Source organism: Gilbertella persicaria (genome assembly GCF_025201335.1).
Source record: "Gilbertella persicaria strain CBS 190.32 chromosome Unknown B0P05scaffold_69, whole genome shotgun sequence".
Classification (NCBI taxonomy): Eukaryota; Fungi; Mucoromycota; class Mucoromycetes; order Mucorales; family Choanephoraceae; genus Gilbertella; species Gilbertella persicaria.
This window is the reverse complement of record NW_026252030.1, coordinates 31,641-57,873: the sequence shown is the minus strand read 5'-3', so window position 1 is coordinate 57,873 and position 26,233 is coordinate 31,641. Positions and strand designations below refer to the sequence as shown.

Genomic DNA, 26,233 nt, shown 5'->3' with positions numbered 1-26,233 from the left:
TCTATACCGAGTTCTTTGTCAAGCTGATCAAATCCATTCTCGAGTCTGTCTTCAAGTTCTCTATCTCCAAAGTGAAACGCTCCTTTTGAAATGCCTATTTTTATCTCATATAAGACCTCCAAATTGTGCATAAGAAAAAATCCTTGCCTGACCAAAGACTACAAAAGAACAAATCCCCATAATCGGTATTGTCTGTTTCCACTTCTTCTGTTTGCTAAACAGCGAAAAAAAAAGTTAACTTCGAGAGACTAAGGAATACAAACATACATCTGGTGTATTTGTTTTATGTTTCTTGCTTGAGCTTTCCTCAGAGGGAAGGTCTTGGTTTGATCGCTTCGAGCTCATGAACAATCAAGCCACTAATCTATCAAGGAACACGGAAAGAAAGGGAAAAGGTTAAATAATGCACGCGAGACAAACGCGCGCGCGATTGATCTGTGACCGTATTTTGGCTGTCTTGGATTACCGCAAGAAAGCTTTTTCCAGTTTTGTATGTTTTTTAAGGTGTTGCTAGAATAGACTATAATTTGGCCCTAGGCCTACCTTTGTAGCGTGCGGTACACTTATTAAGTGAGCTCTAGCTGCTAAACTCTTAGTAGTCTCTTTTAGCTTCTCTATTTTTCGTTGCATATGCTATCCAACGCATGAAAACAGGTTCAAGAAATGGGGAATAAGAGCTCTGTGAAATCTCCCTTTGGCATATTGTTGTCTGCTGCGGTCTATTTAAACTAACCTGCATGAGATGATTTTGAAGTTTTACAATGTAGATCATTTAAAGTATTTATTTCCTGAGCAAGTCTAATTAGGAGGAAGCGTTCATTGGTTACTTTCACAAAGAAGGATTTGTTACACCGTACTACTTAATGTGAGACATGGTTTTCCACATCATTCAAAGCATCTTAGTCATAACAATAAAAATAAATCGAATTCTTGGGGAAAATGGATTTATTGGATTTTTTTTTTTGATCTAAACCCCATGTGAAAACCATTGCACTTAATACTAGTTTGTGAGTTTATGAGCACTAGAGTCAATATATATTTAGCTGCCACTAAGTAAATACTCGTCAATTCTAAAGAAAATAATACTTTTCAAAATAAGCTTGTTTATATGTATGTATGTATGACAGTTGTTTATTTTGTAAATAAGAATATTGTAAGACGCTTTGATAACCTATTGTACTAAATCTTAGTTGGAAATAGGTAAATCACATCGTGCTCTATATTCAGTTTTGTTTGTTTGTACCTTTTCTTATTGGCACCAGGTCAACAGTAACACAATTAATATTACAGTAATACCTGATCCCTTCTGTCTAATACGAATATGATTTCCCACTCTTTCTTTTTGTCTTTTTTTTATTTTTATATACAATGCGATTATCTGAAAAAACAAGATGTTTCGTTGTCTGTATTCTAGTTTTCTTGGTGACTATCAATAATGCACAAATCTTGATTTCGGATGATCCTGTCATTCCATCCACAACAACAACAACAACAACACTTAGAACTATGACCACTACAAAAGCTTCAGTCATAACCACTACAACAGAGGCATCCATAATTACTACTACCACAACCGTTGCACCTCCACCTCAAGTATCATCCACAACCACTATTGCTTCAACTACGTTATCTACACTCAGGCCTTCTTCTTCGTCCATCGCTTTGCCTTCATCTTCAGCTATCATTCCCTCCTCAAGCACATCATCTAGTATTGCTCCCATTACAACTTCTGCTATAACTTCGTCTAGTTCCATTGTACCTAGTTTGACATCTTCTTTGACATCTGCTACTTCCTCATCCTCGACTAGTCCTAGTCCTACGATGCCTGCTAAAAGTAACGATACAAATAATACACCTATTATTATAGGCTCTGTGGTTGGTGGTGTTGGTAAGTGTAACATGTTATGATGCTGTTCTCATTTTCTATAGTGGGCCTCGCTTTAATTGGAGGTTTGATTGCTTGTATCAATCGTCGTGGTGGATGTACTAAACGTACGGAGAAAAAGAATGATCTTGAAGATTACGGTCTTGGCGATTTCCCTCATCAACGCACATCTGGCCCTGCTCCTCCTATGGTCATGAACAATAACAAGCCTGTATCTCCTACTCTTCCTCGCCTAAACGAGCAAGGCAACTACTATCAAGACGATGCTTATGGCTATAGTAACCATCATGGTGTTCATTATGTGGATAACAATATGGACTATGGTATGCAGCCTCAACAACAACATTACTACTATCCTCAGCAGGAGTATTATGATGATGGTGGATATTACTATGATAGTAATACTTCAGGTACTGCCTATTCTCCTCAAGCACCAATGCAGCACAATAGTTCTCCTATGCATTCTGGTGTTGTTGCTGGACAACAATACATGATGAACAATTCCAATGTTCCTACGCTACCACAACATAATGTTTATAAACCAGATGAGGCTGGAAAAGCTTTACATTAGAAAAAAAAATATACATAATTTAATAAACAATAATTATAATAATAGTAGTAAAATAGTTTAAGCATAAGTTATCATAAAAGGGAAAGGAAGGGCGAATAATACAAGCATATAAATATAAATACAAACAAAAATACAATGCTCTATTGAGCTAAATAAATCTATAAAGTTACTTTAAAAGCTTTCGTTCTTCAGAATAATCAGACTTGAAGCCCATGACACTACGTTGTGTTTCTACAGCTTGTTTACGAGCATCAAGAGCAAGTGCTTTGTATCTTGAGGATTCTTCAGCATCGATTTTCTGACCCAAAAGGCCCTTTTCAAAACAGGTAGCAATAAATTCTAACGCTTCTGAATCATTCAAGAGTTCAGCATTACGCCAGTAACTAAATGCTTTTTGAAAATTGCCTAAAGTTTCATGGTATCTTGCCAACTCTTTCATGGCCAGAACATTGCCATTGTTGTTTTCTTCTTGAAGAATAGAGAGACCACGTTGAGTATCTTGCTCCAATGTTGTTTGAATGATCCAACCATGAAGCAAATAACTGCCAATCTTGAAATTAGCCAACTTGTTCTTAGCTTCTAAAGCTCTAGAGAACCAGTCAAAGGCAGTTTTGCGCTGTTGTTGAGTGGGTGTGGACCAAATCATCTCTTCAAGACAACCCAAAGCGTATTCTGCAGCGCCTTCAGGACATGTGTTGGACTGTAATGCTTTCATGTACCATGATTTTGCTTGATCCAAATTGATTTCACCTAAAGCTCCTGTTTCATATAATGTTCCAATACGAATCATGGCCAACGTAAAGCCATGATCCATAGCACGCGTGTAGTACTTGTAAGACTTCTCATAGTTTTGCATCATACGGAATGTCACTTTATCAGAAATCACACCTGTAAAGCCTGTACGATACAACTCGCCTAATTCGAAACTAGCAGCGCCACAGCCCAAGAAATCAGCTTCTTTCAAATCTTCTACACCCTCTTCATATAGGCCAGCTGCTATTTCTAGTTTACCAAGTTCATAAAAGGAAGGACCATGGTTCTTGGCAGCAGCCATGCGCAAATAGCTAACGGCTTTTTTGGATTTCACAGCAGCATTCAAAGGCGAGGTTTGCTGGATTTGATGAATACGATACTTGGCATAGTAGTAACATGACTGAGCATGACCTGCTTGGGCTGCCTTCAAGTACTGATCAGCTGCTTTCTTACAAGGCACATCAGGGTCATCTGTAGGTTCCTTGGCATGGTAGTATTGGCCTAATCTAAACATAGCACTGGTATCGTTACGAGCAGCATTGTAGAGCGTAGGAAACAAGTCCATGGTGGATCCACTCTTGTCTGAAATATCGGCGAGCTTTTCATAAGTTTCGTTGTTTTGTAAAAAGGCACAAGCTTTGTTGTAAAAGTCAAGAACTTTGTTGTTGTCGATCGAGACACCATGGCCATGCTCATAACATTGACCAAGACGGAATTGACCATAACTGAGTGCCATACGACCATAGTAGTCCAGCAAGAGCGTGGCTTCAAAGGGACTCATCAAATCAGAAAGACGCTTGATGTTTGCTGGTGTACGTTGCTCTGGTTCTTGCATTTTGTAATACAATATCATGATTTGAGCTAATGGTTCATCCGAAATTTCTTGGAACCAGTCAAGAGCTTGACGCTTCATGTTGTAATAGCTATAAGTAATACCGGCAGCAAGCTTCATCTTGTTGATTTCTACCAAATAATCATTGGAAGTTTTGATTTTCTCCACACGCACTTGGACCATGGATTCAGTAATGCGGTTCTTGAAAGAAATAGTGGTGGCTTTACTGCTCTCTACTTTTTGGAAGCATTCGTCTGCAGCTTCTTCTTTATATTCCATGGTACCGTAAAGATAACCTAATTCTAGACATGCCAAGATATGGCCTAATTGTTCAGCCTTGCTCAGATAGTACATAGCCTTTTTACGATAATTAAAGATAGTGCCGTTATGTAAGGCCAATAAACCTTAAAATGCGGATTAATAATGTCTTGAGAAAAAAAAAAGATAACTTACCTCGATAGTAGTACACGTCTGCTGATCTGAGCTTCTTTTCTGTGGCATCTACAAGTGATTCTAAAATAGGCTCAACCATATCAAGTTGTTCTTGAAGGAGCGTGTTCTTGTTGGATTGATAGTATGTTTCAATCAACTTCATTCTAGCTTGAACCTCAAGTGAGATATCTGTTGACTTGCATTGTAAACCATATTCGTAAAAAGAGCTGGCTAAAGGTTTTCTACAATGGGCACAGATTTCATCATCATGGCATTTAGCTACAATCGTTTAGTGAAACCATTGTGTACAAAAATAACTTACCTAGTAAAATAAAAGGTACAAATAAATTCTTGCCATTGTATTTCACCATCTCATTTAACCAAGAGAATACCAAAGTCTTGCTACGTGCTTTGCCTTCACCTTCAAGTACAATCAATTTAGCAGCTTCGAGTCGTGCATTCCAACCAATACTGTTCGTCATATCATTGTACGACGCAACCTCAATAAACTTGGTCAATGCACTGGATCTATTTTTAGCCTTCTTCAAGAATTGGGCATAAGCAATACTCAATCTAAAGTAAAAAAAAAAAAAAAATTACTATTTATGGATTCAACATGTTACTTACTTGTCTGGAACCCGCGTCTCCACTTTTTCAAACGTTTCGATGGTCTTGATGATATCATCTTGGCTCATCTTGGAGTAAAAGTTACACAAGTGTTGACCAGAACTGTGATCTTTAAGTTCAATGGCTTTCCACAAACAATGTAATGTGAAACGAAACTTGATGTCACTCTTATCTATCGCTTCTGATTTGGCTTCGCGGTAAAGAGCAAGTAAATCATCATAGACAACATGGTTAGTGTGTTGGTTGAGATCAGGTTCATACGTCTCACAAGGGTCGATGCCACTGTTGACTACGAGTGCCAACATACGATAGGCAATAGGGTCTTGGTCAGCACCTGCAGCACGATTGAGTTCTGTGTAGATATGGTAGCGGTTGATAGGCCCATTGGCTGTATTCTTGATCATGTAGTCAGCCAAGTACTGGATCGCAAGAGGATCATTGTGTTTAGCAGCAGCAGAGAAATAAGTGAATGCCTTGTTGAGATCACGTCCGCCTTCTAAACCAAGGCCACTAAAGTAATAGACACCTACTTGAGTTAAGGCAGGAGCATAGTTGAGTTCAGCAGCTTCCAAAAAGAAAGAAAAAGCATGCTTTTTCTGATAACGTTGGTTACTGTAGCCTTCTTTCAACATGAGACCCAGACGGTATTGACAATCAGATTTATTCTGACGGGCGCCTTTCAACAAACATTCAAATCCTATATCGAGGTTCTTGGCTACGATCTCAGTGCCATCGTCTAATTTGACGCCGTCCAGATACGCCCATGCCAGCCAGTAATGTGCGCCACTATAGTTGCATTCTTCAGACAACCGCTTGAGTGTTTGAAACGCTCTTGCGGGGTTCTTTTCTGCACCGCCAATACCATTGTATTCCCAAATAGCAATACGCACACTGGCTTCGTACTTGATAGCGAGTAAATTCCAATGTTGTTCATCAAAGGGAGTCGATTGGTACCTCAAGACCTCAATGAATTCACGATACGCATGCTGAGGATTTTCTTGCATAATCAACAGACCCCTTGACAGTTTGGCTGCAATGTTATCTTGGTAATTGGTAAATATTTGCATGGCACGGGACCGATCGACTGGACAACCAAGGCCCATTAAATACATTTGGCCCAATAAGATGTTTGCTGGTTCATCACCATATTTGGCAGCTTCTTGAATAAAACTAAATGCGGCAGAAGGATGCTTGGGGGTGCCAATACCTAATAGAGACAAAACACCTAATTTACGTAATGCTGGTGTAAACTTGTTGGACAGATACGTGGCTTTAGCAGCTGCAGCCATGTAGCGAAAAGCGATTTCTGCAAAGGCTCGTCCAGCCTTCAAGTAAATGATGGCAATTTGATAGCTACTGACACAAAAGATTGGACTGGTAGGTGAGATGTGAATATGCTTGCAGTAGTTGAGGGCGATCTCTATTTGGTTTGTTTTTTCGTAGTACAGAGCTAGGGAAAGAGAAGCAATAGAATGTCCCTGTTACATTGGTGAGTTACAATCACTATAAATATGTGTGTTACCTGAATGGAAGCCTCGTCTAGCATTTGAATCGCATCTTGTGTTTGAAAACCAGGCACGGTTTTCTTGAACAGAATGGTATTTCCAAAAGATACTTTAGCAGGTAAAACGCCAGCAACAGCTGCCTGATGATACAGGTGACAAGCATGATCTATATCGCCACGTCGCTCAGCATAATAGCCCAAAATAAATGTGGCACGAGCATTGCCATTTTTAGACGATTCGAGCAAATAACCAAGGCCTTCTTCCATGCTATCGTCTAGTTCGCAGAGCATACGCCCTGCTCGATACTGAGCAAAGGAGACAAGTTGTTGTGTTCGACTGTTTATTTTATTGTAAACTTGACGGCCATGACGCGCAATAAATTCAAACAGTTGAAATGCTTGGGTTGCATTAAGTTTGGATAAACAACGTAATGCGTCCATGTAAGTATCGCAAAAACATTTCTCGTAATAGAGCTCTTCGTCATTGTGTGATGTATCTGATAATGAGTCCATGTAGCTGTTTAGACTGGAGGCCACCGAATACGGTCGTTCGTTAAAGATGGACCCCACTGTTTGTCGAGTTGCTATTTTAGGGAAATCTGAATATTGGGATACTTCTGACTGAGAATCAGACGTAGACAGGTGTGAAAATAATGCGTCCTGTAGCGATAGTTTCGAAGACGCTGCTGACGAAATAGTGGTATATTCATCATTTGACTGGTTTATTTCGTATGTTACTCGATCTGAAAGTTGATCCAGGTTTTTCATGTACAGGCCAATATCATTCTTTTCTGTTGTGCTGATAAATTCATTCATGTCTGTCATTTTATCTTTGTCTATATAGTCTTCATATTTATCCATACTATTCGTTTGTTGTAATGGAGGTCGTTCTGGTTCTTTTGCTGGTGGTAATGGTGGTGGTGGTGTATGTTTAGTATCAATTGATTTAGATACTGAAGGGGTATGTTTCTTTTTGTTGTTGGTTTTAGATAATCCACCAAATAAGCGAGCAATAATTCCTTTCGCCATTGTTATAAAAAAATAAATAAAGAGAAAGTGAAAAAAAAAGAGGGAAAAAGCGGATTTTTATGGCCACTTGTTCTTTTTACTGCGTACACGCAAATTCATGACTTATTCCACGCATGCTTACAAAAAGTAAAAAATCGACGCAAGAATAAACAAATGTAGTATCTAGTCAGCTGAGGCACTTTCAAACACCGTATGATATCCACGACCAATTCAGGACACAAGGCCTCTATGCTTTATCAATGTTTGGGGGCAACACAAACCTCTTTTGAACATGAAACACTCAAATGATGCTATACGACGCTATTCTTGTGTTTACACTCGTTCCAAATAAAGAAACTGAGTTGTTGAACACAATTACCAAAAGCAGAACCTCATTGTCATTGTGGCAAAGTGGCACTGACAGGTGTACTGCGCTTTCTGTGTATAAAACATTGCTGCAGCCCTTTTTTTTTTATTGATTTATTTATTTAGTAATGATTCTAGCTTTGCAATGACCTATGCAAAAAAAAAACAATTAGAAAAATATGGCATATCATATGACAGCTTACTTGGTTGATGTCAGGTCTATCTTTAGGATCATTGACCAGTAAGAACCGAATGAAGTTTTTGAATTCGTCACTATAGGGGTCATCTTGTTCTTTGTCAGTTGGAAATTTGTAATTACTATTCAAAATAGCCAAGGCAAGTGAGCCACCCATTTCATTGACACTTGCCTCAAATGGGTTTTGGCCATACGCTGCTGCATACACAGTACATCCTAGACTCTATACTCAAGTAAACAACCATTCAAGAATTATGATTTCTTACCCAAATATCTACTTTTTCATCCAATGTGGTTCCTGTCTGCACATCAAATAGTTCGGGTGCTCGGTAGGGAATGGTTGAATTCTCGGCTGCAATGTCCTATAAATAACATGAATGACCATGCGTACAGACATACGCATCATGTCTTACTTGTTGTAATAACGCATCTTGCCTTGAATGGATAGGAATGCGTGCTTTTGAAACTGACCCGAAATCCATCAAAATCGGTGTTTTGCCATCATCCGATATAAGAATATTCCCCGGTTTTAAATCACGATGAGCTTACAGATTGAGTTAAAGTAGAAAGAGTCATGCACTTACCATAGGGCATACAATCACTGGTGTTGTCTGCTGAAGGCATTAGCGTATGTAGTACTTTTAGTGCAAAACACACTTTGAGAAAGAATTCAAGCAAGTCTCTTTCAGGGAAAAATGATTTGTTGACATTGTTTGCATTAATATTGTCTTGAAGGTTGCCTCTTTTATAATAAGGTAGAAAGATATAGACAGTCTTTGTCCCATCTGAGTCTGTAACTATACTTGTATCCTAACAATACAATATCAGCATGTCTTTCTTTCTTTCTTTCTTTTGCTTACAACAAGTTGAATAGTATATTCACTTTTAAACTTCTTGTACATGTCAATCTCATGCATAACATCAGTTAATGTTCTATCTCCAACTGGACAGCGAATCTTCTTTAAAGCATAGAGTTGTCGACTCGATTCATCTTGTACTAAATACACAAAAGAATACCCACTTAAAAAAACATTAGTACAAAAAAAAGGGAATGCCAAGAAACATACCCTTCTCCAAGTAGATTGATGACTTTATAATTCTTTTTATTGATTCGGATAGTGGGATTAGGAAAACAGCACGATGTTAAAGCATAGATTGTGTCGCGAGCAGAGGTAAATAAAAACATCATGAACAACAAAAGAGAGAGTGGATAAGAAAAGCTCGTCTGTTTCTGTACTCCCAAGTGTTGGTGTGACTCCTTTCTCTCTCTCTCTCTTTTGGAATTTGGTCAAGTTATGCAGGTGCCAAAAGGGGGAGTGCATAGTTTAACAGAAAATACTAGCAACTTTGAATAGGAGAAAGCAACAGTATTTGAAAATAGCTTGAACGATTAACTTCTATCTTAAAATTCAGAAGGAAACCTCCCAATTCAACAGTTACTGACAGTCTTAGTGTAAAGAAAAACATGCTGTAACATTCTCGATGTTCAATGTTATTGTATTCTGCGTGCATGATAATTTAACACACCAAAAGCAATCAAAGTCAAAAAGATAGCGGGCAAGCGTACGCAGGATTGTAAAAAAAAAAAAAAAAAAAAAAAAAAGACAGCAATATTACAAGAATTATGCGCAAAAGCTTGATGAGTTCATGTAACACGGCTGAACACAACTTCTTTCTGTTCATTTGTTCCATATTTGCATTGCAAATGGATCATCTTTTGACTGTCTTTGTGATTCTTGGCACTCCCAATAACATTTTATCCTTTGCAAGAGTCCGTAGCTATCAAATTATGTGCTATTTTGAGCAAAAACGCTCAGAACAGGGCTTAAATGCAACATTCTTTGATGTGCCATTGCTCGACAACCAGACTATCAAAACAGCTTGTTTTTTGATTTGAGACATGTTGTTTCGAGCCCAACAGTTGGTTAGTGCCATTGGTTTAGCACTTGAACGAAATTTATTTTTTTGACCCATGGAGGGCTGAGACCTCAGGACGGCAAATTCAGAAATATTCCAAAAGGATTGCGAAAAGTGTATTTCTGGGCACTTTTGATGAAAAGAAAGCGAGCTTACTAAGATGAGAAAGTCGACTCCATTTGAGCATTGTCCTCAAACTTGCGTTCAAAGTTCATTGTACACTATGAGTAACAGAAAAGAGACTATTTTCTATAGACGCTGAATAGTACAAGAACACTAATACTTACACCTTTGGACGCAAAATTTAGTCGAATAATACAATAGTTTTCGCCTCCAAGAAGAGGCCAAAATGGCAAATGAAGGCATTTTAGATCATGTTTCATACTAGTAGAGCAAGTTCCTTGCTTTTCTTAAATATGGATAGTTCCTGACCGTTTTGCACTCTTTGAAAAAAACAATTCGTTAGGATTTTTGGCCATTTTGCTCCACTGAAATTCACTGCCACTGTATCACCCATGTTTTACCTTCGTTTATTTTACCCTCATATCAAGAGCTTGACTCTTTGTCATTTTTTTTTCTAACGTTCACTATGTAGAGATTATTTGAAGTAGACTTTGTTCAAAACTTTATTTCTTTTTATTAGCGAGTATGTTTACACTGATAAGTGAAATTCTAAGATTATAAGAAATTGAGATGTGAGAAGTGCTATTTTGATGGCGATTAATAATAGCAGGTTTACGCACAAAAGACAATTGAGACATTTTACCCACCTTTTCAATGAAAATAGAATAATCAAGCATCTTCATTTTTTGCCATGAACCTTCTAGACTAATTTTTTATTCTTTCAACTAAACGTGCGCCTTTACATAAAAGATGGGTAGCCAAATAGAACTATGCTTTCAGTACAGACGGGGCTCAGGACCGAGTCCGATAATTGCTTGTCCATCCATAGACTCTGACTCACGTAGTTCTATCAATACAGCAGCTCAGGACAGAGTCCGTAATTGCGGCTGCATTGGGCTAGATTGTTAAGACAAAGAGAAAAAAAGAAAAAAAGGTTTAACCATTACGTACTTCAAACCCCGAGATCACCATGTATTGTTTCACCAACACCCATATATACCGAGTTTGAATAAATAGGAATCAGCCATTGAGATTTCACACTTTTTGATGGAGTATGGCGTGCCAAACCAGTGTATGCTTTCCACCCTAAGCTACAAGAGAAATTAGAGACGACTATACAACATCTGGTTCAAGGATTCAATGAAAACATATTGTCCCAAGAATAATGGGATGAAGTAAAACACAAAGCCAAGTCAATCTTAGAGAATATTCAGTGGATTACATTGATTGGCATATTAAGAGAATTCGTACTTTAGAAAAGAAACGCAATCGTTTACTACGCACAAAGCCTCCTCCAGACGTTCAGCGCTTGGTAATTCCACCTATTGGCAATGAGCTACAGATACTACAACAAGAGCTGGCTGAAATAGCTATTCTAAAGGCTGGTCTTCGCTGGCAAGAGAATGGTGAGTGAAATGCTGGGTACTTGAAAAAAAAACATCAGAGTCGAACAGTCCAACAATATATGTCTGGCTTCAAGGATAGCGATTCTGAAACACCAACAATTGTACATACCATCAAATCGACAATGCAGAATATTGTACAACGGTTTTATAAAGACCTATATGCGATTGATGCAGTACCTATGAATCAAATACAAGAGTATTTAGGTAATATTCACTTTCCAAGTAAAGTTAATCAGGATGAAGCAAATCTGCTCCAAATGGAATTTGATTGGGAGGATATTGTCAGAATGACAAAGCGTAGCCCAAAACAAAGTAGCCCAGGTAGTGATGGACTAGGGTATATATACCTTCAACTCTTATTTGGTTTTCCTTGTTTGAATCCACTAATACTCCAGGTATACAATGATGCCATGATAAAAGGAATTTTCCCTCAGTCATGGAAGGAAATCAGAGTGCGCTTAATACCCAAGAAAGAATTAAAAAATTGGAGACCAATTTCATTGATCAACTGTGATGGTAAAATTTTCACAAGGCTCATTACCCAACGTCTAGCTCCTATAATGAATCGAATTATCAACCCGCCTCAAAAGGGCTTCATCCAAGGACGTTTTATTGGCGAAAATGGGATGTACGTCCACTTGGTTCTACAACAAGCAAGATATGAACATCATCAAGGTGTAGGTTTGCTTCTCGACCCGGAGAAAGCCTATGATCGAGTATTACCAACATATCTTCAACAAGCCCTTGTGTCCCTAGGTTCTCCTACCTTATTTATACAGAGTATTTATAAATTGTTCTTTGATAACTCAATAGCAATCAATGTCAACGAATCCTTTACGGATCCAATACATCAGCAACGTGGGTTAAGGCAGGGCGATCCTTTGTCCCCTTTATTGTTCAACATCGCTTTGGAACCGCTGATTCTTTCAATCCAGCAAGACCCTACATACCAAGGATATGTCCCGACAATAAGTACTACATTTCAACAGATAAAGTGCATCGCATATGCTGATGATATCTGTGTGTTTGTCAAGGATACCACTGATTTTATGCGTCTCCAACATCACTTGACTAAGTGTAATACTGCATCAAATGCAAGATTTAACAAGAACAAGACGGAAGCTTTCTCATTGAGTGGTGTCAAGTCAGAATCTTGGGAATCATTGCTTTTGAGTCATGATATCGAAACATACTACCACCATCATTCCCCTTCTGCTTTTCGATACCTTGGCTCTTATATGCCATACACAAATTCTCAACCGAATCGTGTCCAGGATATGCTATTGGAAAAAATGCGTACACGGGTTCATGGTTACTCTCAGCGTCATCTCTCGCTTCAAGGAAGAGCTACCGTTGCCAACACTTTGATTTTATCCAAAATTTGGTACTGCTTGCGGTTGTTTGCGCCTACTAAGCGATTTCTGAATGAACTTCGTTCGATTATCTATGCTTACGTGTGTCAAAAGAAGTTTTCTTATGTTTCTTTTGACCAGTTATGTCTCTTTAAGGATCAAGATAGTTTAGGAGCTCTCAACCCTATCACACAATACTTGGTGCTGCAGATGAGATGGGTCTTCACTCTGCTTAGTTCGTCTAATCTAACAACTCAGCTCCGAGTGCTTATGAAAGAACACTTTGGCATCATGTCTCCAGATGCTGACCATACATTGCTACCCTTTTTCTCTAGAACTCTTCGCCGTCATGACCTTTGTCATCCCACTTCAGTTGTCAATGGTATTTATGCTGCCTTTGATCACTTTGGTATCAACTTCAAACTTGATAATGTGCCTCTTGCCAACTTGCTTTACTTTCCGCTAATTAACATGTTTCAAGAGGTACCTCAGAACCACTGGCTTCATCGACATTCAAAAGTATCAGCATCTCTCTTCTTACTCTTTGACGAACAGAGTAACCGGTTACGCCTGAAGGTTCGCCATGAATATGGGACATTGCCAGGATTGTGCCATCAGCTCTTTATAGACGTTCTTTGCAAACAAACAGTAGAACTTCAACCTTTCCTGTGGCAATATATTACACAAGATGCGATACCATCTACTGTCTCTGTCTATGATGCTTTGACTAAGCAATTGACTGATACAAGATTGTGGCGCTCTTTCTCTTCTAGGGATTTCTGCCTGCATCCTTATGAAGACAAAGCTAAATCCCGAATAAAGGCTTCTCGTACTTCGCTCTCTCTGTATTGGAGGACTTCAATGCTCTCTCAGGCTAGAACACTGTGGTATCGTGTGCTTCACAAGAAACTGCCCACTGCGTCCGAACTTTTCAAGATTGATACTGTCTCTACTCCTGTCTGTCGGCTGTGCAAATCACAACCCAAATCGTATGATCATTTCATAGCCCACTGCTCTACCAAGTGGAGTGTTTGGTTGGAAATACTGAACTGCTACTACCCTCTGGTATACTTTACTCCTTCCTCCCTCCACAAGATCCTCACTCTTCAAGCCTTTTCCCCTAGCCATTACAAACCGCCCCAAGCTTGTATCCATCATTACAATAGCTCAATGGAATATCTAGAAATCCTATTGTAACCTAATTCTCAACCAGGTTGCTTTTGAACATTCTTGTATCATTTCAGATACAATTTATCAGGTAGCCTTAGCTACAAAAAATCACTCCTTGCTAAAATAACTCTGATCATTGTATGATCTTTAATTTGTTATTCCTTACCCCTGTTTTTCTATGTCCCACCTCTCTGCGATGTGTGACTAAATAATTTTGTAAATAAAATCCAACTACAAAAAAAAACTTTCTGATCCCTCTGCCCCATATTCTCTTTGGAATAATATAAGGAACATCCTTAAAATTTTTTAGGGGAAATTTCTGACGTAAGCAAGCAGGCTGGACAGTAGAGGTTCTAATATGGGGGTGATGAAGGTGGCGAGAACGTTAAGTGATATCCATAGTTTTATTCTATATATAAAAAAAAAGTAATTCAACCTTTTAGTCATCGATAATTATGATTTCGGAAGGAACTTTGTTTGTAATTTTTTGGGAATTGGCCTTATCTGTTCTAGTATTTCTTGAAAGCGTTTTCATTGTCTTGGTAATAGAAATACAATGGATTGGTTTTTGCAGCTGATATGAAAGCAGCTGAACTTCAATGCGCACTAATGAATATCATTGACAAGTTGGAAATGGATTGGTGAGGGCTTTTGGGTTTGGTTTCTGGGTAGATTCAAGGGAAGAAAACTAAAGAGGATACTACCAGAGGAAGGATTCTCAGCAGAAGTATAAATGCAAACTGGTGAACAGTAAGCATCAGCTAATGCTTTCATGACTTTGGAGGTAATCATTAAGTCTTTCAAAAGCAAGCATCAATGATTGAGCTGCATTCATACCCCGTTCCAAAGCACCATGGCCTCCCTCAGCTCTGTGTGTTATCTTACAACCGTAATGCTGTAGTTAGTCGACAAATACACCAGCTCATTTGTGGAAAGTGAGCTTCCATTCACATTCATAGTAATCTCGAAAATTTATTCTGGCGTTAGTTTCTTAAAATTTTCTGTTAGCATCTAAAAACCTAGTTACCTCATGCGAGACAATGTTGTATTCTAAGTAACTCTTTGAGTAGAGTAATTTCTTGACCAGTGCTTTAGAGGTTTCAATTGCATCTTCGTAATTGAAAATTACTAAACTACATTTGGCATCTAAGTTGTTTAGCATGTGCCAACTACGCAAGACTTTTTTTTGGATTGAGGAAACAAGGCATCAAGAGCATCCTTCAATGCTTTGCACTTGTTGGTAACCAAAATAGTTCTTTCTGAGAGTGCTGGAAAGGCCTTTAAGGTTTTGTAAGAACCAAAGATATGTTTCTGTGTTTTGATTGCTGAACAAAGCAAAGGCAATAGGAAAGGTAACGAGGTTTGGGCGACTAACATCACTTACTCCATAAGCACAAATGAGAGGCATTTTTAGATTGTCAGTGCCATAAGTTGCATCAATGATCACGACTTCAGAAAATCTTGCTGTTCTTTCTGTCATCAAGTCATTGACTAAAAATACATGCTAAAGAAATCGAGCTTTGTTACATCTATATGAGACAGTGTAGCCCTTGTTTTCCATTGCTTTAATGACCTCAGTCGTAGCCTTTTCAGGAGCCATGAGACTACTTTGTTTTCTCTATTATGTACCACTCCACCACCTTCATCAGCATCGCGTCACCCCTTCAGATTAAGACACTTCCTATCCGGCCCGCTTGCTTACGTCAGGGGTGTTCCCTAAGAAAATCTATGGGCGTTCCTTAATATACTTGTTTATACATCTTCTGTTTCTCACTATAAAATTTGTAACTCAAAATGTCCACTGATTGCGCCATAAATGCAGTTGAACGTGCTGCCAACGAAGCAGTCATTTTCCAAGCTGAGCAGCAAATTGAAGTAATCAATCAAGCCAGAAAGAGAAAGAGGGTAGTAGAATGTATGCATTAGTACTATCTTACGCTTTTTGCTAAAGTCGATGTCTTTATAGAAGCAGAAGAAAATGAAGATGAAGCTCGCGTAAAAAATTTGTATTATATGAAATATAGAAACATATAACTGACATATCTGTTTCATGCTTAGAAAGAAGTTGATGATAGTGACGGAATAAGCGTCATTGGACACAACAAATCTCTAATGTCTCTGGTTCGATCACATGGCCTGAAAATTTGTTCTAAAAACCTGAAGGATTGCAATGCAACCGAAAAGTATTATGGCAGGTAAGCACGATGGCTTGTATGTATATATATTTACTCCTTATTCAGACTATGCTTGAATTCAATTGTAGTGCTCGAAGATGAAAAATATATGAAGATGCTGGACATTAGTAACGAAGCAGCTACTGAATTGAGCAAGCATTTTGTAGTTCCTACTGTTGAAATACCAGAATTGAAAGATAATCTAAAAAATGTATTTGACAGGTCTATTAGTGTAAGACATCAATTAATACAGTTTTTATTTATTTACTTATTCTTCAATACTTATACATGTAACAATGACTTTTAGATGGAATGCAAGCAAAAATATAAATTTTTAGCAATCAAGTCATTCAGTTTTTCTGGCGATGATTCCAAGAAACTTTCCATTATGGCCAACATGTAATTACATGAATTACCATAGCCTGTTGAGTCTTTTGCTTATTTTTTATAGTTACAAACTAATAAGTCAAGAAAAAAGTATTTTGGATCACTGGCAAAGCTCTTCAGAATGGACAATAATCATCAAAATATGGGCAAACGTATTTGAGACTTTGTTTGAGGATACAATGATTGAACTGATATGGTAGCGTAAAGTTTGTTATTAGTATGATTGTGTCTAACTTCATCTCGGATAAATAGGGGAGACACTAAGAATGATCCATTCAAAATAGACCTTCGTTTGTGTGTTGTTGTGGACAAGAAAAAACATGATGTTTCAAATACTGAATTCAAGAAAAATGGTAATAGATCCGAAAGAAAAAAGGATACCGCCAAGCTAATGGCTGAAGGAAAGCAAATCCTGAATGAGCTTATCAAGTTACACAATCTTGACCTTGAAGAGTCAAAGAAAAAAAGATCAATGGTTGTTCAAGTTTGTGGTAATTTTTTTTCTTTAATATGATCAATGGTAATGTCATTAACTAAAATCTTTTAGGCCTAAAGGCTTTAATAACTGAAGTAAGGCTTGTAGCCCCTGGCTGTTATATGCCAAACCAATTTGGGAAAACATTGAAATATCCCTATGACCTCAAAAGCGCCAAGTTGTTCCTGGAGCAAAGTTTGCAGCAACTTTTTGCCTACAAGGTTTGCCTAACTGTTCCTTTAGCTGATATTTGACCTAACAATAAAAAAAATGGTAGGATTATGTTATTGAAGAAGCTCGATCAATAAGAGGTGCTTTAAAAAAAGATACATCGAGCTTAGGCTCAACAACAGCTACCAAAGACCAGTACTTCATCAAACAAGTATACCATGTGCAAGATAGCATGAAGACATGGCCGAAAATGAATAATGATATTTTTAAGCAATAAAAAGTTTATAAAATATATCAAAGAAAAAGCTACTAAGCAGATTTATGTAACAGTAAAAAGAAGATCAAAGACTTGTTATTGAATGTAGAGAAAAAAGACAAAAAAAAACGTATACTCACTTTCTCGCAATAGTGTACAGTTCTCACATATTTTTTGCAGAACAAACCCTTTGGCTGTATCTCATAACGATGGATAAGCATTTTTGATTATGCATTGGTCTTGTAAAAGCTGATTGTGTTTATGTCAAATGGCAACGTTATGGCTTTGAGTGAGATAGTCCAATGACCATTGTAGGACTTCTCAAAATGCACAAAGATAAGGAGATAGCAAGCAAGTCTACTAGTGGAAAACTGAAGACACAATACAGAAATACTTAAAGACAGTTAAAAGATGATCCATTTGCAATGCAAATATGGAACAAATGAACAGAAAGAAGTTGTGTTCAGCCGTGTTACATGAACTCATCAAGCTTTTGCGCATAATTCTTGTAATATTGCTATCACTTTTTCATGTCTTTAAGTATTTCTGTATTGTGTCTTCAGTTTTCCACTAGTATACTTGCTTGCTATCTCCTTGTCTTTGTGCATTTTGAGAGTATCAAGGTATCATGCGCATACAGTCTGCTATTGTCGGAGATCGGAATAGGTGAAGATGAATTTCCCAGAAAGTCCTTGAGGGGCAATACGGCCCTTCTAGTCAAAATCACAACCTTGTCACTTACTATGATCATGCATTGCAAAAAAAAAAAAGATGCTCTCAAAGTGGTATAGAGTACACTCAAAATATTTGTTTTGCAAAAGTCACATAAAAAGTGTGCGCTATCACTTGAAAACGATGATATGCTTTTTGCCTTTTTCTTAGTATTTAATAGTGAATATATCATGTTATTTGTATCGTTCAATGCGGCACTTGAAGCTCTACAGATTTACTTGATTGATTTCCTTACCATTTCTGATGATTTTGTCTATTTAAAATCGTGTTTGTATTATAGATGCATTTTTTTCTCGCTTTCAGATACCAAAACAAAATAAGAAACACTCGTCTATCTCTATGAGATGACCAGTTTATTGGTTCCCTGACTAAACTCAAACTGACCAAAGGGAGATACTTCGGCTAAAGTCGAGTCGATAACAAATGGCTTGTACAGGAGAACATGGATTTCTATCCTTGTAGAAGCACATGATCTTTGCTCTACTATGCCACTCTATTTTTGCCCGTCTATTCATTATGGCAGTATAGTAAGTGAGATTGTGTTCTTATCAAAACGACTCCCTGAATAAGCACCTCGTTGTGCTTGTGAATAAAGAGTAAACTAGCTTGGATGAATATCATTGGCCAAGTTTGTATCCATAATGCCTTTATCCAAAAAAAGCTCTGACCGGAGTCTTAATGCAAAATAGATATTCCTCTTTCTCTCATTTTTTTCTTTATCTTTTTTTTTTAATTGTTCGTATCGATGACAGACAGAGACATGCCCTACATTACGCCTGAAAAACCCACAGTCTCAAAAAGTTCCGAACAAAAGACCCAAGTAGTCGATTTAGAAGATGGTCCACTCTTTCGAGCGACGATCAAAGAATACGAAAAACGTACCAGTGTCCTCAAAAGTTACCTTAAACGCATCCTCAAGACAGCCAGTGCCACACTCGAGGCCAAACAACATTTGCTGGAACAAGATAAACTGTTCATGGAAGCCTTACGTGAAGCGCCCTTTACAGAACCTTTGTTTTCACATTATTTAGACGAGACCTGGGATAAATTATACGAGCAACAAGAACGATTGGCTTTCTGTATGCAGAATTTGTTGATCATTCCACTTCAAAAACTGTACGATATGGACATCAAAGCAGTCGATGCGAAACGGCGTCAATTTGAAGATGTCAGTAAAGACTATTACTCGAATTTAAGCAAGTACCTGAGTATCAAGACACCCGGCATGATCCCAGACATCAAAGAAAAGCGCAAACAAAAGACTGAATTTGAATTCAAGGTCAAAAAGAGCGAGTTTGATCTGGTTCGATTTGACTATTACCAGTTCTTGACAGATCTACATGGAGGCAAAAAAGAACAGGAAATACTATACCATTTGCTGAACCATTATGAAAAAGAATATGCTTATCATCAAGCTGTCTCAAAGACACTCGAACCTCATAAACAAGGTCTGGATCAATTAGCGACGTTGATTGCAGAAGCATCCCGGGAACAAAAGATGGTCAATCAAGAACGAGACGAAAAGCGAAAATTGCTTGTGTCGAAATATACACCCAGTCAATCAACAGACGAATCAGAAAAGAGGAAATCGTTTCTATCGTCTTCACCCTCTGTCTTGTTGACTTCACCCATGATGGACATGGGATCACCGCCTCCACTTTCAGACGAAGACAAGATTGGATTAGGCATTCAACTCGAAAATAAATTCAAAGGCATTCGTGATCTAGAACCTCAAGACCAAGCATTCAAAGACAGCACAGGCAGGCGAAAAGAAGGATTCTTGTTTGCTACTTCAAAACCCTCCAAAAACCATCATAATACACCTACATTTGATATGTCGTCTGCTGTCAATTGGCACAAGTATTGGTGTGTCTTGAGTGGAGGTCAGTTGCATGAATATAGCAATTGGAAAAAGCAGCTCGAGAGCCATATTGAGCCTATCAATCTTCGGTTTGCCACCGTGAGAGAAGCACGCAACACAGACCGTCGGTTTTGTTTCGAGGTGATTACACCTCAATTTCGTCGTATGTATCAGGCTACATCCGATGAAGAGTTAGCGAGTTGGATAACGACCATCAACAATGCCATCAGTAGTCTCTTGAATGGCATGGGAAGTGCGGTGGATCTATCCAGTAGTCCAAGCACCAAGAAACCCAACGGACATTGGAAACACACACGATCCTTTAGTGGTGCCCTGAGTGGATTAGCAGCAGCCAAAGACAAGTATCTTAAAAAAAGACATTCAAGCCCTCAAAAGCCTCTTGTGATTTCATTACCTATGATAATACCTACACAAGAGGCAAAATCAGATCGTCTGTTGACTGAATTAAGAAAAGATCTATCCAACACAATCTGTGCAGACTGTTCAGCAAAGAACCCAGACTGGTGCTCACTTAACTTGGGTATTTTGATCTGTATAGGTAAGAAAGACAATACACAAAACATCGCCATTGATAAGGTGGGGGGTTTTTTTTTGGGTCTAGAATGCTCAGGTATTCATCGTAGTTTGGGTACACATATCTCCAAAGTCAGATCCTTGACATTGGACAGTGCCTCATTTACAGCAGACATCATTCAACTCTTACTTCAGATTGGAAATGCTAAATCAAACGAGATTTGGGAAGCAACACTAGCTGAGCATGGTACTAAACCTGTGCCGACAGACACACGCGAAGCCAAGCTGAAATACATTCAATCGAAATACATGGACAAAGCACTCGTCAAACAACTGGACATGAATCCGATGGACTTACTCTACACAGCCATTGAACAAGACGATATTCCTAAAGCACTGTATGCGATTGCACTTGGTGCAGATATCAATCAGCCCTTAGAACACACAGACAGTATTCCTCTGATGACTAAATCTAACCTTCAGTTGCCTATCTTGGACGTCAATGGCAATGAATACCTGGATCGCACCATGCAAGTCACTGTGCTGCCGGATGATCGGTTCATTGTACGCTATGCGATTCATTTTGCCTTGCTGACACAAGACACGCAGGACGCATCGCGTGTGTTTTCTATGGCTGAATTCTTATTTCAGAATGGCGCAGATGTGTTTATTGTGGACCAAGTGAATGGTAGGCTATTGGCGGATCTGATTGGTGTAGGTGAATTGGTGGATGATGAAGCGATTGACTATCTGAACATGAAGAACAGTCTCAGGGGCCAAGCAGCCATTTTAAGAAGACAGACCATACCTCCTCCTGTGCTTACATAGACAAGATTTATTGAATAAAAGATGTTTATTCCACAATTAAAGTAGCACTTGGCCATAAGCCTTTTTCGTCCTTTATCTTCTTACTGGGATCAGGATCATACACTTGTCTTGGAAAGGAAGAATGAATCGTAAAACTGTAGTGGTGTTCATAGTCTGGATCAGGCAATTCAGTCTCGGGCGGCGTATGCAAGTAAGGATAGGCTTCAATAAACTGATATAAAGAAGCCAATGTATCCTCTGCACTGAATTTACGGATCACACGCTCCCCATTGGCCAAGCGAAAACTGATCTTGGTAAAATGCTCGATGGGTTCTCCAGGTAATTGATTCACCAGTTGACTAATGTACAGTTGTCTGTTTCTGGCCTGTCTGGAAGCTGCTTGAGCTGCTTGGGCTGCGGATTCTCTTTCTTGACGTAGACGGTCTTGTTTCTCTTGATCTGCTCTCAGACTTTCTTGGTAAGCTCTGTCTTGTTCTTGGCGTAAACGACGCTCGGCTTCTCGTTGTTCTCTTTCTTGTCTTAGTTGATCCAGGGAGGGACCTACACGCTGCATCGCATGTTCAAATCGACGTATGATCATGCTGGGTGTGACAGGACCTTCAATGCGATCCACCACAGCCATCTTGGTGGATTGGAGTGCAATGATCGCCAAGAAGGGATACGTTGTTGCTTGTAATAAATGACTGACTTGAAATGCTTCTGTATATCTTGCATTACCACCCCATACCATCACTTGATGTTGATGAAGAAACTCCAGTAATTCAGGCCGAGTTAGTGTATCTCTGATCAAGTTGAGTAAAGTAAATCAAACATTGGAATTTTACCTGCAAAATGCTTCATGGTGATCATGTTCTTCACTCGTCAAAATGACCAACAGGTATTTCAGTTGATCTTTAGCGACTTGCAATGCTTTGGCATACCCACCCTCGTGAAAAAAGGGCGGGTGATGTGTACCGAAACAAGACTCAAATTCCCTCAAGAATCGGTCTGCTTCTGACCGTGGATCTCGTCGAGGCGCAGTGATACTGGGCCGATAGAACAAGCGAGCTGTGTACTGGATTGTATGCCAACAGAGTCGCCAGACCAAGTTGAATGGCCACATAAACAAGGATAAGATAAACCGCTTTTTGTTATGTGTTCGTGATGCACCTAATAAAGCTGAAGTGGTGTTGGGTATCTCCTCCTGAGGATAAGCTTGCCTTGATGTCGATGCATAATATCGATTCTGTATGGCGTTCTATAGATAGGTTAAAACAGAGTACCCCATCATTCACTTGCCTTGAGATCCCAGTGGTTGTCTTTAAGAACACGTATACACTCTGCTGTGTCTTCTATCTTGGTTTCTGACTATCATGAATAAGAAAGATAGTTCACTGTGGTCTTGTCTCTCTCCTTACCTGGTATTGTTCTAATATTCTCTTTTGTGTGTCATCCAGTGTGGCCATGGTGGAATACGAAAGAAAAAAAAAAAAAAAAGAGCATAAAGGATCGGACATGATCGGACTTTTTATGCTGGACCGGAACCAAGTTCAAGAGGTATAAATTGAAAGCACTCCTTGGCCCTCCTGATTGTTTTTTCTTGAGCGTTTCGTATCTCAAAGGAGTTAAATCGTTACTTACGCATATTATCAGGTAAGCATCCATATATGTGACATGGATGGATGGATGGATGATTGACACACATAACATGGATTAGACATGAAGTATCTCGCTGCCTATCTTCTTCTCAACGCCGGTGGTAAGGCCAACCCTGCTGCTGCTGACATCAAGACTCTTTTGGGTTCTGTTGGTATTGAAGCTGAAGAAGAACGTGTTTCTTCTTTGATCTCTGCTCTTGCTGAAAAGAACATTGCTGAAGTAAGTGATACATATTAGAGAAGATAGACTGACATGGACGTATAGCTCATTGAAGAGGGTAAGGAAAAGATGTCTTCTGTCCCTACTGGTGGTGCCGTTGCTGCTGCTTCTGGTGCTGCTGCTGCTGCTTCTGATGCTCCCGCTGCTGAAGCTGCTGTTGAAGAAAAGGAAGAATCTGATGACGATATGGGTTTCGGTCTCTTTGATTAAACACAATAAACAGCTTTTTCTTTGATAGTAACTTCAAAATTTTATTCTTGTTTATCTAAATATGATTATTTGATTGCCATTTTTCTCTTTGTTGTTGTTGTTGTTGATAATGTTGTCTGGGCATGTTGATCATGGATGACATTGGCATGATGTTAGCATCCATCATGGGCATGGGTTGAACTGTATGTCCGTTCTGTTGATGATAACGTAATCCATTCGCCGTACGATATGCTTTCTTACATCCTACCACTGAACATTGATATGGTTTTGCATTCGAATCTTCTGCTGTAACATTACCATGACCAGAAGATCCTTTGGCTTCTCTTAAATGGTACTGAAGACCATTGATGTTCTTGTATCGTTTAGGACAGTTAGGCATAGCACAACGATAAGGTTTATAGATCTCTTCCAGGTTAGGATGTGCTGATTTCATATGGTAAAACAAGCCATTGGAAGCAGAGAAACTAGCAAAGCAACCCATGACACCACAACCATAAGGTCCAATGTCACTATGGATACCTTCTTTGCGTTCTTCACGACTCTGCATGGGTGGATACTGCGCTAATACAGTAGGATCAGGCTGCTTTTCATTCGACCTAATTGTGTTTGTCAGCCAAACATAGTGTATCGATGACTTACCGATCATCAGGTATCCATCTTTCTCTTGGTCTGTTCAGTTGTGGAGATGTATTCAATGGTGGAAGTGTTGTGTTGTTATGATAGACCATATCCTGCATAAGAAGCGCGTTAATTACAAGTTAGGATCAATACAACCTACCGAATGAAATCCATTGTTGTATTGTATTGGTGAGTTCATGGGTGATGTATCTCTGTAGACAGGGCGGAAATGACTAGATGATTTCTCATTAGTTTCGTTATGCTTGTAGTTGAAATTAGGTAGATGAGTTGTTCGAGTAGATGGAGAATAAGGGTAAGCATGCTCTTCTGATGGTTGTTGACTATAGCCACTATAAGCAGGATACTATCATAGTCTAGGTAAGAAAAAAGAAGAAGAAGAAAAAAAAGAAAGAAAAAAAATATAAATAAACTTGCCATATTTTCTATATTTTTAATAAGATAAAAAAAAAAAAAAAAAAAAAAACTAATTCACAAAAAAAGCAGAATTTTTTTTTTTCTTTTCTCTTGTGTTTCTTTATCCAATCATATTCATTTATCATCTACCAATGAAATGACTTTCCTTGTTCTACATGATATCATTTGATCAAATATACGCTTATTTAGTATATTAAACAAGTATTCAAGTATATTGCTCAGCAGTAAATACCAGTAAAATCACTATAACACACATATTGACTTGGCTGCACAGAAAAAATAAAAATAAAAAAAAATAAAAAATTTAGCCCATCATGCCAAGATGATAAAAATAGAAATCTCCTTTTTTAAATAACGAATTCAAAACAATAAGCAATTCTTTTCCCTTTTTCTTTCTTTATAAAATGCAAAACAATAACAATCACCCTGATCCATATGCTGGACAATACCCTCTTCCTCCTCCTTTTGTGGGTGATCATCACTATTTCCCTGAAAATACACATTATGCTTATCCACCACAGACTCATGCTACAGCACCATCACCACCAGTGTCATTACCACCACCACAACAACAACTACCAGTATCATTACCACAGCCAGAAGTCTATGTACCTCCACCAGAAGTCTATGTACCTCCACCCCCTCCACCCCCTCCAGTAGCCAATGATTATTATCCTCATCATACAACACCACCACAAGAAGACTATCATGATCCTCAAGGACAGTCTTTAGATGCTTACTTGAGACAAGAAAGAGAAGAATATCTAAGACACCAAACGGAAGAACCGAGACCTACTGTGATACCTTTAGATTCATACAAGAACGAACAAGAAGAAGAAGCACCCATGGTAGAGAAACACGAATATCTCGGCAGAAAGGAAAGAAAACGATTAAAGAAACAACAAGCAATCGAAGCACAGTATGAACCTCATTTGGCTCGACCCACTTATGCACCTCTGAATGAAGCTGAAACGTATCGTTATCGACCTCAAGAAGACCGAGGCAGATCCCCTTGTTGCTGTTGTTATAATCCTGCTATTACCTGTTGTTCGTTCTTTATGTTGCTTGTGAGTTGTGCTTTCTTGGCGGCCGGTGTGGCTATGATGATTGGCTCAAAAGTAGTGCAGGATAAATGTAATAATGAATGCACCAATGTGTCAGATTCGATTGCCAATGCATGTTCGACTGTTTGTAACAAGGTGCTTCATGATGGTTTACTTTATGGTGGTGCTGTCGTGGCTGGATTAGCTGGTATTGCCATCATTTGGAAAATAGTCATGTGGACGTGTGCAGGTTATTCTCAACGAAGATAATAAAGTGCAGGGTCCAATTTCAATCTGAATTTTAAAATAAGCGTAGCAGTTAAAAAGTATCTATGCTGGAAACTATATATCATTGTCTATATTTATAGTTCTTACACAAAACCAATCAGAGAAATAAACTTGAATATTTCAGGTACGCAATAAAAATTAAAAAAAAAAAAAAAAAAAAAAAAAAAAAAAGTGTGGCGTTTGCGTGTTTTTGTGCGGTGATTGTATAAATAAATTGCTTTT

The 26,233-nt window shown here is 38.6% G+C and overlaps 9 protein-coding genes across 9 annotated transcripts; 5 read left to right on the top strand and 4 right to left on the bottom strand.

Moving 5' to 3' along the window:
- Nucleotides 1-1,489: 1,489 nt before the first annotated feature.
- On the top strand, nt 1,490-2,488 carry B0P05DRAFT_563471 (uncharacterized protein). The gene has a single exon (XM_051580727.1). It carries the CDS (start codon nt 1,905-1,907, stop codon nt 2,454-2,456), a length of 552 nt encoding a protein of 183 aa, XP_051429780.1. The 5' UTR covers nt 1,490-1,904; the 3' UTR covers nt 2,457-2,488.
- Nucleotides 2,489-2,622: 134 nt separating this feature from the next.
- On the bottom strand, nt 2,623-7,372 carry B0P05DRAFT_480452 (uncharacterized protein; the record flags this gene model as incomplete). Its single annotated transcript, XM_051575127.1, has 5 exons — nt 2,623-4,445; nt 4,495-4,752; nt 4,796-5,046; nt 5,101-6,578; nt 6,623-7,372. 5 exons carry the CDS (start codon nt 7,370-7,372, stop codon nt 2,623-2,625), a joined length of 4,560 nt encoding a protein of 1,519 aa, XP_051429779.1.
- Nucleotides 7,373-8,002: 630 nt separating this feature from the next.
- On the bottom strand, nt 8,003-9,380 carry B0P05DRAFT_563467 (kinase-like domain-containing protein). Its single transcript, XM_051580726.1, has 7 exons — nt 9,242-9,380; nt 9,035-9,194; nt 8,759-8,984; nt 8,588-8,718; nt 8,441-8,536; nt 8,182-8,397; nt 8,003-8,128 (listed from the first exon to the last, which is right to left on the bottom strand). Exons 1-7 carry the CDS (start codon nt 9,361-9,363, stop codon nt 8,093-8,095), a joined length of 987 nt encoding a protein of 328 aa, XP_051429778.1. The 5' UTR covers nt 9,364-9,380; the 3' UTR covers nt 8,003-8,092.
- Nucleotides 9,381-16,389: 7,009 nt separating this feature from the next.
- B0P05DRAFT_321242 (uncharacterized protein) lies at nt 16,390-17,791 on the top strand. The gene is made up of 6 exons (XM_051573526.1): nt 16,390-16,715; nt 16,768-16,899; nt 16,956-17,194; nt 17,251-17,399; nt 17,456-17,710; nt 17,759-17,791. The coding sequence occupies exons 1-5, from the start codon at nt 16,624-16,626 to the stop codon at nt 17,624-17,626; spliced, it is 783 nt and encodes a 260-aa protein (XP_051429777.1). The 5' UTR covers nt 16,390-16,623; the 3' UTR covers nt 17,627-17,710; nt 17,759-17,791.
- A 1,194-nt stretch (nt 17,792-18,985) lies between these two features.
- Nucleotides 18,986-21,595, top strand: B0P05DRAFT_563448 (uncharacterized protein). The gene is made up of 3 exons (XM_051580725.1): nt 18,986-19,326; nt 19,684-20,757; nt 20,821-21,595. Exons 1-3 carry the CDS (start codon nt 19,314-19,316, stop codon nt 21,558-21,560), a joined length of 1,827 nt encoding a protein of 608 aa, XP_051429776.1. The 5' UTR covers nt 18,986-19,313; the 3' UTR covers nt 21,561-21,595.
- Nucleotides 21,586-23,040, bottom strand: B0P05DRAFT_641800 (thioredoxin-like protein; the record flags this gene model as incomplete). Its single annotated transcript, XM_051583787.1, has 4 exons — nt 22,958-23,040; nt 22,839-22,907; nt 22,385-22,797; nt 21,586-22,342 (listed from the first exon to the last, which is right to left on the bottom strand). The coding sequence occupies exons 1-4, from the start codon at nt 23,003-23,005 to the stop codon at nt 21,586-21,588; spliced, it is 1,287 nt and encodes a 428-aa protein (XP_051429775.1). The 5' UTR covers nt 23,006-23,040.
- A 96-nt stretch (nt 23,041-23,136) lies between these two features.
- B0P05DRAFT_321099 (60s acidic ribosomal protein-domain-containing protein) lies at nt 23,137-23,655 on the top strand. The gene is made up of 2 exons (XM_051573525.1): nt 23,137-23,417; nt 23,463-23,655. Exons 1-2 carry the CDS (start codon nt 23,259-23,261, stop codon nt 23,625-23,627), a joined length of 324 nt encoding a protein of 107 aa, XP_051429774.1. The 5' UTR covers nt 23,137-23,258; the 3' UTR covers nt 23,628-23,655.
- Nucleotides 23,656-23,682: 27 nt separating this feature from the next.
- Nucleotides 23,683-24,936, bottom strand: B0P05DRAFT_592077 (uncharacterized protein; the record flags this gene model as incomplete). The annotated part of the gene is made up of 4 exons (XM_051582960.1): nt 23,683-24,223; nt 24,267-24,358; nt 24,406-24,609; nt 24,931-24,936. The coding sequence occupies 4 exons, from the start codon at nt 24,934-24,936 to the stop codon at nt 23,683-23,685; spliced, it is 843 nt and encodes a 280-aa protein (XP_051429773.1).
- A 391-nt stretch (nt 24,937-25,327) lies between these two features.
- B0P05DRAFT_563438 (uncharacterized protein) lies at nt 25,328-26,160 on the top strand. Its single transcript, XM_051580724.1, has one exon. The coding sequence runs from the start codon at nt 25,526-25,528 to the stop codon at nt 25,991-25,993; it is 468 nt and encodes a 155-aa protein (XP_051429772.1). The 5' UTR covers nt 25,328-25,525; the 3' UTR covers nt 25,994-26,160.
- The last annotated feature ends 73 nt before the right edge of the window (nt 26,161-26,233 follow it).

What these genes read in the sequence shown, in the direction of transcription:
- B0P05DRAFT_563471 (XM_051580727.1), top strand. Translation starts at nt 1,905, where the DNA reads ATGATGCTGTTCTCATTTTCTATAGTGGGCCTCGCTTTAATTGGAGGT.
- B0P05DRAFT_563467 (XM_051580726.1), bottom strand. Translation starts at nt 9,363, where the DNA reads ATGATGTTTTTATTTACCTCTGCTCGCGACACAATCTATGCTTTAACA. An exon ending in ATCAATCTACTTGGAGAAGG is followed by an intron (nt 9,195 to 9,241) that starts GTATGTTTCTTG and finishes TGTTTTTTTAAG; the next exon opens with TGGGTATTCTTTTGTGTATT. An exon ending in ATAGACCTGACATCAACCAA is followed by an intron (nt 8,129 to 8,181) that starts GTAAGCTGTCAT and finishes TTTTTTGCATAG; the next exon opens with GTCATTGCAAAGCTAGAATC.
- B0P05DRAFT_321242 (XM_051573526.1), top strand. Translation starts at nt 16,624, where the DNA reads ATGGAATGCAAGCAAAAATATAAATTTTTAGCAATCAAGTCATTCAGT. An exon ending in ACAATGATTGAACTGATATG is followed by an intron (nt 16,900 to 16,955) that starts GTAGCGTAAAGT and finishes TCGGATAAATAG; the next exon opens with GGGAGACACTAAGAATGATC. An exon ending in AATGGTTGTTCAAGTTTGTG is followed by an intron (nt 17,195 to 17,250) that starts GTAATTTTTTTT and finishes AAAATCTTTTAG; the next exon opens with GCCTAAAGGCTTTAATAACT.
- B0P05DRAFT_563448 (XM_051580725.1), top strand. An exon ending in GGGTATTTTGATCTGTATAG is followed by an intron (nt 20,758 to 20,820) that starts GTAAGAAAGACA and finishes TTTTGGGTCTAG; the next exon opens with AATGCTCAGGTATTCATCGT.
- B0P05DRAFT_321099 (XM_051573525.1), top strand. Translation starts at nt 23,259, where the DNA reads ATGAAGTATCTCGCTGCCTATCTTCTTCTCAACGCCGGTGGTAAGGCC. An exon ending in CTGAAAAGAACATTGCTGAA is followed by an intron (nt 23,418 to 23,462) that starts GTAAGTGATACA and finishes ATGGACGTATAG; the next exon opens with CTCATTGAAGAGGGTAAGGA.
- B0P05DRAFT_563438 (XM_051580724.1), top strand. Translation starts at nt 25,526, where the DNA reads ATGGTAGAGAAACACGAATATCTCGGCAGAAAGGAAAGAAAACGATTA.